At 34.0% G+C, this 12,861-nt stretch overlaps 1 protein-coding gene across 2 annotated transcripts in view; it reads left to right on the top strand.

Annotated features, from left to right (window-relative positions):
• The window catches only part of LOC150081272 (sentrin-specific protease 6-like), a 369,847-nt gene that overhangs the window by 333,137 nt on the left and 23,849 nt on the right, over nt 1-12,861 (top strand). For both annotated transcript variants that reach the window (XM_090379581.1, XM_090379580.1), the window contains 2 exons: nt 2,659-2,990; nt 4,900-5,074. In XM_090379581.1, the coding sequence (XP_090235707.1) occupies nt 2,659-2,990; nt 4,900-5,074 (507 nt within the window). The remainder of the gene's footprint in view (nt 1-2,658; nt 2,991-4,899; nt 5,075-12,861) is intronic.

Below are 12,861 nucleotides of genomic sequence, written 5' to 3'. Positions count from 1 at the left end.
CTCCCTGATACTATCATTTCTCTATCTCTCCCAAAAGAATGCAGTAGTTACACGACTGAATTATATGCCATAAAGCTTGCTATAGAGCATATTTTCCATATGTCAATTCAAAAGAGCTTAATATACACAGACTCGCAGAGTTCCTTATTAACCTTGCAAAACAACTCCCCGTCTAATCACCCTCTAATAAAGCTCATTAGAACAGAGTTGATACGTCTGAGAGAGCATCAACAAAAGGTTATTTTCTGCTGGATACCTGGCCATACTGGAATACCAGGAAATGAAATTGCGAATGATGCTGCTAAACATCCATCGAGAGCAGCCCCAACGAATTCCTTAATACCGCTCATAGATTATAAAATTAAGATCCGAAGTATATGTAAAGGTCGATGGACTCTTCAATGGCAAATCCATAATAAACTTTTTCAAATTAAACCTGTACCAAAATTATGGGCTTCCAGCCCCATTGCAAACAGACAAGAAGAAGTAATTCTGGCCAGAGCCAGAATCGGCCATACTCATTTAACTCATTTGTTCCTCTTGTCAGGGAACGACCCTCCTCAGTGTAACCATTGCCATACACCACTCACAGTCAAACACATACTTCTGGAATGTAATCTGTATAATAATGCTCGACTAGTGTCATTCATTTCTCTGGCAAGCTTAAAGGAACATTTGTCACTTAGCCATATCATTGGCGAAAAATCAAATCTCGCAGAATTCTTCTTCTTAAAACAAATAGGACTGTATAGCCACTTCTAACTGATTCTACATGAACCAACACAGGCAGTATGAACCACTTTTCTAAGTGCAATATGGCCTAAGTAGCCATTGCACTTAAAACCCCAACAACAACAACCAAATTATCTGGTTCCCACTTAGAATCTCTTATACTTCCAGCATCTCCATCCCTAAAAATGTCTTTATGTGCAAATGTAGATGCAGAATATCGATTCAGTTTATCAGCAATGTGAACATGATCATCAGCAGTTATGCCATTCATATCTGGTGGCAGTGAGATTCATCCCTTTCCTTCTAGTGTAAAAAAGCCTTTGCTACAGTATTTGCTTTAGTACTGCAGTTTTTAATTCTTGTGATGGAATTTAAGTAATCAAATGTGAATGAAATATAGTGCAGTTTTCATTATGTAACTTGTTTTTTCCACCTTACAGATGTACTAGAAGACTAATTTTTGATAGTCAGCACCTTGTAATTAAAAGAGAAATAAATTATAATAATAAATTTTGTTACTTTTAGAATTTGTAAATGCAGCAAATAAATCTAAAATATGGTAGCCTGTACTCTTTCTTTCATGGAAGTATTTTTAAGATGTAATGCAATTGTGCACTCATTCATACTAAATTAAAATAAGATTGTTAATGTTATAGTTTCTCTTATAAACAGATCTTATGCAGTAATCTACCTTAGTGGTAGAGAAGAATTTGTTGTGAATTCTTTCTTAGTGAGTTATTATCAATAGTAATAATTATTCAATGATTATAAAATGATAATGAAAGTTAATAGCAGCCAATTTCTATACAAAATGTTGTAGCCTGACTTGTTTTTTGTTTGGGGGGGGGAGAGAGAGAGAGAGAGAGAGAGAGAGAGCATATTTAATTCAAAAATGCTTCACTTACAAGTCTTTTCTTTTCAGATGCTCCTCTATTAAACTGAATAGTGTGCATGTATTCATTGTGATGTTTGGATAAGCTTTAATAATATTAATCAGTTTCCTGGCATGGATTTAATTTTACCAACCTTAGATACTACATATAAATGGAAACAATGAAATCTAATATATTTCTGTTTGTTTCTAAAATTTTCTACCAGTGCACATTCTGTAAATAACATATGGTAATTAGGCCCTAAAATACAGGGTGTTTCAAAATTATGTATACACACTTTAAAAATTTATATTTAATGTTAATATTAAATTGTATATATTTAATATATACAAATGTAAATTTTTTTTTTTGATACTTTGAAGGCAAAAAAAAACCTTTTTTTTTTTTTTTTTACAACAATTAAACTGATTGTTCGTTGCATTTCTTCAATTGCATTTTTTTACAGCTTCAATATTTTCATTACTTCTTGGTGTCCTCTTCCTGCCACGTGCTGAGTTATTGATATTCTGAATGGTTCCATGCTCCTCAAATTTATCCCACAAACAAGTAATTGTTAAATGTGTGGACCCTTTAGTTCCATATTGTGATTTCCAAGCACACTGAACTTCTTTGACATTTTCATATTTCCAATACCATTTTATCATTGCCTTTCTTTCTTTAAAACTTAATTGGGTATTCTCCATCGTTTTAGAGGTATCTATAAAATAAAACAAATTAAATTATTGTAAATTGCCTATTTTTGAGCTACAAAATGAGTTTTAGAAAATTAAATTGGTGCATCATATTGTTCATTAAATATAAATTTTTCAAGTGTGTATACATAATTTCAAAACACCCTGTATACTAAAATTAAAATGTATACCTAATGTGATTTCTCATGCCTTCTGGCCAAAAGGCAATTTGTATTAAATTTTTTTTTTAAAAGAATTTTGAAAGTTGGCAAGCATATGGTAGCATAAGTGAATGTTTACTTAATTTTTTGTTTAAAGTTAATATCACTTTTAAATTCTTTGTTTTTATTTTTTATGTTTAGTCCACAGGCAAAAAGACACAGCCAAGTCAAAACGTGGACTCGTCATGTTGATATTTTCGAAAAAGATTTTATTATTATTCCAATCAATCAGAATGCTCATTGGTTCCTAGCCATTATTTGCTTTCCTTGGCTAGTGCCAAGAGCTCTGGATAGAAGTTCTCTGCCTGTAGATACATCAGCTGAAATGGAACCAAGTCCTTCTGCAAGTCCCAGTCCTAGTCCTGCACCAAGTCCTCAAGTGTATCATAGTCCTGTTTCAAGGCAATCTCACGAAATTGCTGATGGAGACGATATTGCAAAAAATGAAATTCCTCTTAAAGATGCATCCGATGGTAAGTAAGCCATTCCTTTTAGGAAAGGGTATATAAGAGTTTATCTTTATAAGGTTTTTTATACTCAGGAGGTTTCATCAACTTTGTCATATGAATAAAAGTTGCTGCTTTCTAACTTCAACCAATATTGCTAACCATGTGAATAATTCCCAAAATCTGGAAATTTTGAGTTAGGAAATTTTTGGCAACTGTGTCAGACGAATCTACCAATATTCCATTAAACTCAGTATTTATTCCTAGAGAAAAGAGCTTTCAATAAATTAACCTTCAGTAGGATCATTACAGCATACACTATATGGAGAATGGTTCTAATATAGTGTTATTTCTTAGATATAAGTTAAGAGTACCTTATGGCTTAATTTTCATCTACAGGTACACACACATAAGAAACTGATTAAAAATAAACCAGAATCTGTGCCTACACAATTCAAGGAAGTATCATTTGATTTCAAAACTATATTATTGTAAAGGTTTTTTTTTTTTTTTTTTTACTTTAACTGCAATACTTCTTACTTGACTTCATTTCTCAGTGCATTTCTTTATAGGGGCAGATGCTATTATGGATGTCTTTCTTAATTTTGGAGCTACATGCCCACTCAGGATTATTCCTAAAAATGGATTTGAGTGTACTGGTGATATTTCCCACTTAAGTTATGCTTTGGGGTCATCCACACCAGTATCACTTCCTTTCTCAAGCATCTACTGCTGATCTAGTTCCTAATTGCTTAAGCTTTTCATACCTCTTCATTATCATTGGCATCCTCCTCAAGTTCATCTTTGTTGACTAACTGAATGATGTCCTTAATAATATTTGACTGCAAAGATCTTGGAAATATCTCATCTGCTTATCTTCCCTATCATGTGCATTAGCTGCTTCAAAGTGCATTGAACTATGGATATAGCACCTATATCCATAGTTTCCAAGATATATATTATGTTAGGTGATACACAGCTTTTTTATCACTCTTTCTTTAGCAGGTATAAGGTGATATCTAATAAACGGCATAATGCTTATTTTATCTTACTATACATCAAACTGTGTGACTAGTAATGGCAACAAAAGTGAAACATAACAATTTTGCTATCATGCGTGAGAAATTTTTGAATCTCTCCAGAGCACAATTGTTATCTTTCTCATATTGACAAGTTAACACGTTAACATAATATCGCAAGTAGATATCTATTCACAATGTCTACATCAAACTGTTCAACAAAACTTAGCAATTTTGTTATCAGGTGCAAGGAATTTGTGGAATTTCTCCACAGCACAGTTATGTTTTTTATGACGAAAATTTATTTTGTTTCTCAGAGCAAACTAAACATAATTACAATTAATAAGCTTTCGGCTGGGAGGCAGCCTTCTCCCAGCCGAAACAAAATAAATTTTCGTAATGAATCCAGAGCATGTAGGCCTTTTTTACTATGTTTTTTATGTTGACTAAATATTAAAATACTTAAATATTAATGTGCTATAAATCTGCTCACAAATCTCTGCCATAATGAAACTAAAAGATTATTAATATTTTAAATGAAAAAATGAAATTCTGCACAATGTTAATTAAAACAGAATACTTGACAAATTTTTCTCGATTAAAATATTGACATGCTCTGTACTTGCTGTTTAAATCGAAACAGATGTATTTTGGTTCCTTGAACTTCCAGTTAATGAGGTTTTACTTTATATGTATATAGTATACCCTTAATCTAGTCTCACATAATATACATTAATCTAAAAATTATACATAATATCAATTTCATGTGCATATGACTAATTCTGTACAGCAGCAATAGTATTAAAGTTATTTTGTGTGTAAGTTCCATGATAAATTGTTTTGATGCCTTGCACTATTTGTATCACTTTTTCTTGTTTGGATAACTGATAATAATTGTTTTTGTTTTTTATGTATAGAAATGCACAGCAATGGAACAGGTAAAGACGATGCTATGGAAACTGAGCAACAGGAATCATTTTTTCCAGCTGCACATAACTTAAATGATACTGAAGATCCTTTTCTTAATAACTGTAAAGATGATGAGTCACCATCCAAATTTGCAGATGCAGATGATTTTGATCAAAGCAGAGAGTACGTTTTTATTTATGAATTGTTTATTATGAAAATAAAATGGATACATATAATTGGCATTTCTTTTCCTTAAACCTGCTATCATAATCTGTGCAGACTTAAACAGAATGTTGCCCATGGCCTTTCATGTGACAATGACTGTGGCAATTTTTTGTATTTTTTTTTTTATAAACATTTTTAAAAAAATTCTAAAAAGTTAATACTACTCTTTGTAGAAAAAATTAATAACTTGTGGTATTTAGGGCATATAACAGATTGAACACTTGTATCTGCTGCTCTAGTTTGCTTAAAACATTAAAATTAGAGTATAAAGTTAACCGTTTTCTCTATTTAGGTGTACCATCTGTGACTGAAGATGGGGTCTAAAGGATATCCTTTTAAAGAAGTAGCTGAATCTTCTGATGTTTCAGAAAGAACAGTAATAAGTTTTTAAGGAAAGGTGTGAGTTAAAATCAACCAGAAAGCATAGTTTACCAAAGATCTCTTCAGCTGATTTCTGAGAGAATTGCATAAAATCCAGAGTAAGATTTTCTAAAAAAAAACAATATTAACAGCTATGATTATAAAAAAAAAAAAAAAAAAAAACTGGACTGTTGATGTTTGGAAAGCTATGATGTTGTCCTGACAAATCCAAATTTTTCTATACTCTAATGATGCAGGGCACAGAGTTCACTGGAGAAACAATGAGGGATTTCATCCAGCCTGTATGCTAGGTGTCATACAAGCTTCCACTGGATCAGTTGATGCTTTGAGGATGTTTTAACTATTATGAAATGGTTCCCTATTTGAAATACCACCAGGATTAGACAGGTTATCTTTTGCTGAACATTTGAAGAATATGCCTGTATTCCAGGATGACAGCTGTCCAGTTTAATGGGACTATGATGTTTTAAACTGGCACAGAAAACACAAGAGAATTGTAAGGCATTTATATTGGCCAGCCAAGTCATAGATGTAACTCTATAGAAAATGTCTGGGACTATCTTGAATGCAAAGTGAAAACACAAAACCTGAATAAATTACAGGCTCAGTTGTTTTCAAAATGGTCTAATATCGATATAAATTATTTTAGGGTCTGGTTGAATTCCTACCAACAGGAATTCATGAATCAGTTCATGCTAAATAGGGTTTATGCATTAATAATTTAAAAATTACACCAGACTAATTTTTTGTCATGTGTGTGTAAGTGTTCTTTGTAATTGAGCAGCATTTCTATCACAGAGGTTGGCAATCATATCATTCCATTTCACTCTGCCTAATGATCTCACATTGTTCATGTAAATGTAATCTACATTAGAAATTATTAACCTGCCATTGATTACACACATCACAACACATTTATACACATAGATAACATCTGTTAGGATTTGTATCACAAAATCTAATGTTTTGCATATAGTTGACTATTCATTATTGATAAATTGGTTGCTGTATTTCATTATTTATTAGTTATAAAATTTGTCTTATTCTTTGTCACTTGAAATTTCTTTGTTTTCCACTTATTTTTCTGTCTTCACTCATCACTTTTATCCTAACTTTTCATCTGCAAAAGTTAAGGTGAAAAATTATGAAATTTTGCAGAAATATGCAGAGGGCATTTGTAAAGGGTCCTATTTGTTCATCCACCACGATCAAAGAATGATCACTTATTTGGGCTTGTTAACCTGAAGCAATTAAAAATATATAGGTGGTAAACTATACCAATAAAATTATAGTAAGCTCTATATACCAAAATAAGTAAAATATTCATATCAATGTGTCTAGAAAAGCCTCTTTTCCAAGTTGTAGCCCTTTTTATGTTTTTGAAGTGATGGGAAAAGGTCCTTTTAATAGGTAGTATGCCCTGAAGTACAGGAATCAGTGAATGTAATTAGCTGTCTTTAACATGTTCACTGCTTCCTGAATACAAATATGCAGCTTCAGATTTTAATCCTTGGAGGGGGGAATCACCCTACTTTTACAACTTTTTTTTCCAAATTTACAAAAGAAAAACCAGATATTTTTGTCAAGCAACCTTCACCAGAGGCTAATTAATTCTTGTATGAGAATAAAGCCCAAAAATGTTTCTGCACTTTCCAATCCAGATTTGTGCTCAATCCCTGGTCGAAACTTCATTGGAAAATGCAGCACCAAAAGTAGGAATGCAAAAGTTTTAAATGTCCTTGCATCAAATCAACATGGCATTGACTGATCTTGTATTCAAAAATACTAGCTGTTCTTAATTGAATTAATGGTGCTCTGGGTGAGGAGGTCTTTCTCTTGTTCTGTAGGTGCTTCATAATATAGTAGTATTTAGAAGTATCTCCATAAAAAGAAATCTGTTGGATCAGGCCAGGGAGCTGTGACAGAGAGCCACATTTTTCAATCCATTTCTTATGGTATGTTGCAATATACTGCCATGCTGAAATGGGCAGGGCAACCACCATGCTGGAACCTTGTGTTCTGGCAGATACTCAGAGGAACATCTTCCAGTAATAGAGAGAGGGTTCAGTCTGAAAAATTGTGATATACATCTATCAAGCAAGAAGGACATGCAGCCTGATGAGGTAATCGTTTACTACTCTACAACAAACATTATGAGAAAATCAAAGTTGGTGTCCTCCAGCAGCTGTCACGTGGGAGTTTTCCTCCTGCCAAACAGACTTGTTTTGTAAGTTGAAGGTGCTATCCCTCACAAATATGTTCTCGTCAGTGAACAACACATTTCTGAGAAAGTAGGTGTTCACAACAGTACATTAAGATAACACTGACAGAAAGTCAGATGATGTCAACAGTCTTCTTTATTCAAGTTACATGCCATCTGTACAAGGAGAGGATGAAGCTGCTGCTCATGTAGCATGTACAACACAAGCAAGTCACTAGCCACAACATTTCCCACAATTTTGCAAGTGCTGGTGAAAGGGTTAGCATCAAGAAAATAAAATTTCTTCCTCTACAACCAGTTTCCAACATTCCTCGGCTGATTACATAGAAGCTTGTCAATGCATGAAAAAGTGGAGTGATGCAGCCACTGTCAATTTGGAAACTGTTGTGCAGCTGCTCATCCATTACACTTCACAGTATGTATGCAAGATGCATATCACTCAACTGAGCAAATACATACCTGTTCTAATATTTGTATGCCATCTTGCACAGGCTACCTTTATTTAAATACTGGAGCTTGAAGGTGCTAAGTTAGGTTAGTGTGACTTTTTTGGTGTTTCTTGAGATGGAGTATTATCAGGATTACAATCACTGAAAAAGCAGGGGAGAAGCTATACAATTTGTTAGTAATAAATAGATTCTGGAGTTTACACAGGTGAAGTACTTTTGCCCTAATCTCAGAAGCACTAATAGTCATTTGCCCAATGATAACTTGCCCTAATGAATGCTTTCCATAATGGTGAAAAAAGGGCAGGTTACCCCACTTGAATCCCATGGGAGCTTGAACCCCTCCTGAAGTGGAGGGGATAACCTGATCTTTTTTCTTTAGAATCATGGGTGGACTAGTGGATAAATTGTTTATTCACAAAATATAAATTTTTTTATTACTGTATTTTTATTTTGTTGTTATTTTTGTTTATTTTTAAAGACACTTGCACAGATACACACATTGTATTGTCAATCAATACCTCAATAGCTATTTGCAATATATACGGTATTCGCCACCTTGTCGCTGTGGGGGGGGGGGACTTGCGTGTCCCGATGACCTGGAGAGCTAAGTCAGCAGTAGCTTAGCTACTGGTAGGGCCTCCCAAGCCGGACAGGTCAAAGGGTAGGGGCCAGACTAAGAGAGATACCCCGGCCCTCCAGGTTGGGGGTTGCTGCAATGGGCTAGCTCCTTGTTCACTGTAAAAAATATACAAATGCTAAATGACCTACAAGTGAAAATGAAAATGGACTGCACTTTCGGAAACGACCCGGCAAATGGAAAAGGACTATGATTTTGGGATGCTGGAATATTCAAGGCCTTTCAACTAAAAGAAACTTTCTTTCGGATGAACTGCAAAAATTCAAGTTAGACGTTGTGTTATCAGAGACAAAGAAAAAGGGATGTGGAGAGGAAATAATGGGAGAATACTACCATTTTTGGAGTGGAGTTGATAAGAGTGAAAGAGCAAGAGCAGGAGTTTCTATTGCTGTTAAAAAGAAATTGAGACACAACATCAAAAACTGGCAATTTATTAATGAAAGAATGATCTCATTGGAACTGAAAATGTACGGGAGAGAAATGTGTATTTTGGGAATATATGCCCCGACTAATGACACCGCCGATACCATGAAGGATGAATTTTGGGAGGATCTGAGAGAACTAATAGAAAAAAATTCCTAAGAACAAAGAGATATTTCTAATGGGAGATTTCAATGCAAGAGTAGGAACTGAACAAAATATCAAAGTTATTGGAAGATTTGGAGAGAAAGAGAAGAATGACAACGGAGATAGACTATGCAATCTTTGTGAACAGTTTGACTTGAGAATAAACAACACATTTTTCCAACACAAGGATATCCATAAATATACTTGGTCACAGGAGACAAGACAAATTAGATCAGTTATAGATTACATTATTTCAAAACATTCAGGGACATAGGTATTGAAAGATGTCAGAGTTTATAGAGGAGCTGAATGTGGATCTGACCATTTTCTTGTTAAAACAACACTGAGGTGGAACTGGATTAAGAAAATATGTGTGGACAACCAACAATGCAAAGAAGGAGAAATGCTACAAATGGATCAATTTAACATTGACCTACTCCAGGACGACAGCATTAGAAACAACTTCATCCATAGACTGGATGCTGCAATTAACATAGAGATAAAAGGTAATACTGAAGAAATCTACGAATATTTAAAAAATACTGTTAAAAAAATAGCTCATGAAATCCTAGGCAAAAAGAAGAGCCAAGGACCAAAAAAGACCTGGATTACAGAGAAAGTAAGAGCTGCTGTAGAGGAAAAGAAACTTGCATATCGGAAATGGCTGAGTGATAGGAATGAGGCATATAGGAACATTTATGTTGAAAAAAAGAAAATAGCCAATCGGTTGGTAGTAGAAGCTAAAAATGAAGAATGGGAAAGGAAATGCGCAACTATTAATAGCAAATTGGGCTTCAAGCAATCAGCAGAATCGTGGAAGGTCCTTAAAGACTTGAGAAAACAGAATAAACACAATGCTGGTTTGCAATTAATACCTTTGAAAGACTGGACAGAGTACTATGAAGGACTTTTAAAAGAAGACCGGGAAGAGTTCAAGACGATGGAGGATTTTGGTTTAGAAGACTCTGGCTTAAAAGTTTCTGTTAAGGAAGTGAAACTCCTGCTAAAGGAAGGAAGGAAGGAATGGCAAATCACCTGGACGTGGAGGAGTTTACATGGAACTTCTGAAATATGGAGGAAGAGGAGTGGCTGTTCTGATACAAAAACTGTTAAATAGTATACTGAGAGGAGGAGAAGAAATACCGAAAGAAATGATAACAGGATATATTACATCAATTTATAAGAAGGGCGATCGGAAAAGCTGTTCAAATTACAGAGGAATATGCGTCCTGAACTCACTGTTAAAGATCCTTGGAAAATGGATCAGGAGCCGTTTAGAAGCCCGAATCGAGGTATCAGAAGAACAAAGTGGTTTTACAGCTGAGAGGTCATGTATAGATCATATCTCAACAGTACGACAGATCCTTGAAAAATACCAATCAAAAGGGGAAAAAATCTTTATGATTTTCATTGACCTTGAAAAGGTGTATGACAGTGTTCCAAGAAAACTCTTATGGGAAGCACTGAAAGAGGCAAATATTGATGGACAACTGATTAACATTATTAAGGCAATTTACAGGAATAATAGATGCAGAATTAAAGTAGGACCAGCTTTGTAACCTGAATTCCACACTTCAAAAGGCTTATTACAAAGTTGTTGCATGTCGTCAACACTTTTCAAAATTTATATTGACATCTGCCTAAGATCCTGGTCAAAAAAATTTAATAAAATGGGATTGCCAATTAATAAGAACACCTATATTCACAATTTACTTTTTGCAGATGATCAGGTGGTGATAGCACAAGACTTAGAAGATGTAAAGTATGCATGTCTTCAATTGTTTGAGGAATATAAACAGTGGGGTCTAAAAATCAATTTTAGCAAGACTGAAATGTTGTCTTCAGGGCCAGGACTCGTTCTAAATATTGCAGGTTTTAAAATCAAACAAGTCAATAAATTCAAATATTTGGGATCAATCTTCATGATCAAAGTGATGGATCATCCCAAGCAGAGATCAATAAGAGAATTACAGACGGCAGAAAGGCTATCGGCATGTTAAACTCTGTTCTGTGGAGCAAAAATATCCTAAATAAAACAAAGAAACATATTTCAAACGATTGTACAAAGTCTTCTATTGTATGGATCGGAAACCTGGACATTGAATAGGCGAGCGGAAAACAAATTGCTCTCCACAGAAATGGATTTTTGGAGAGGCTCAGCAGGAACTTCTAGAAGAGACAGAAAATGGAATGAAGACATAAGGGAAAAAATGGAAGTGAAAAAGACTATTATTGACACCCTCAAAGAAAAGCGTCAAACATGGTATGGACATGTAAAACGGATGCAGGAAAACAGATATCCAAAGGCTATCCTGGAATGGATACCTCCTGGAAGAAGAAGAGGAAGACCTAGGAAGACATGGATGGATGGAGTACGGGAGTGAATGACAGCCCGAGGCTTAACCGACCAAGACACCTTGAACTGCACTTTATGGCGGGAAAAAATTCCTAACAAGAAATAACTTATAGGCTGAGGAAACCCATTGTAAATGGAAACACTCCTCTTGAAGAAGAAGAAGATACAAAGAATCTTTCTTTTCCTATTATTTCCTAATAATTTTTCCTTATATTTTCATAAAGAATCTTTCTTTTCCTATTATTTCCTAATAATTTTTCCTTATATTTTCATAAAGAATCTTTCTTTTCCTATTATTTCCTAATAATTTTTCCTTATATTTTCCTAACCTAACCTTAAGGTTAGGTTAGGAAAATATAAGGAAACCTTTTCTATTATTTTCTAACCTATCATTCAAGGTCAGGTTATTGAAATATAACAAATAATAAAACTAATTCAGTAATATAGTTAAAACATTCATGAACTCCAAAAATCTGCTTTTAATAATGAGAAAAAACATAATAAAGAACGTAAAAATGAACGGAACAGTGCTTTTTTTGGGGGGGGGGAATATATTTCATGAATGCAATTCATATAGTTGTCCCTCGATAGCTATTCACAATTTCATTAATAATATTCTGAAAAGTATCTCATGATTTTTCCCATAAATTTCATGCCACATATATTCATTCATGTGATCTACAACATATCTTTACAGCTACCATTTAGTCTTTTAGTCACACTTTTTAGTCTCTTCCACTGGACTTCAATGTTATTCATGCGTTCCTGTATGTGGATCTACAAAATGTTACTTATGTTTCACCATTAAATGTTTGTAATTCTTTTTTTTTCTAAAGTGGTAATATGCCTATATCCACACCATTCATCTGTTATGATGATAGGGAGTGGGTTTTGTTTTTTTGTTTTTTTTTTTGTTTTTTTTTTTTCACTACTTTTCGAATAATGCGTAAGAGTTTTTGCTTTCCGATTGTTTATAAATTTCATGAACACGAATTTTGATTCTCTTTAAGATACTCCAAACACCCATTTCTTCTTAGCAGTTAAATTTCGTCCTTTGGTTTTACCAATAGTTTTCTCCGATGCACCCAACTTAATGGGATTTTTAACAACTGAAATTCACAAATATCTCTTAGT

The sequence above is a fragment of the Mastigoproctus giganteus genome, chromosome 8 (assembly GCF_048544385.1).
Source record: "Mastigoproctus giganteus isolate SK-2022 chromosome 8, ASM4854438v1, whole genome shotgun sequence".
NCBI lineage: Eukaryota > Metazoa > Arthropoda > Arachnida > Uropygi > Thelyphonidae > Mastigoproctus > Mastigoproctus giganteus.
The sequence above is the reverse complement of the archived record's forward strand: the minus strand, read 5'-3'. Positions and strand labels throughout refer to the sequence as shown.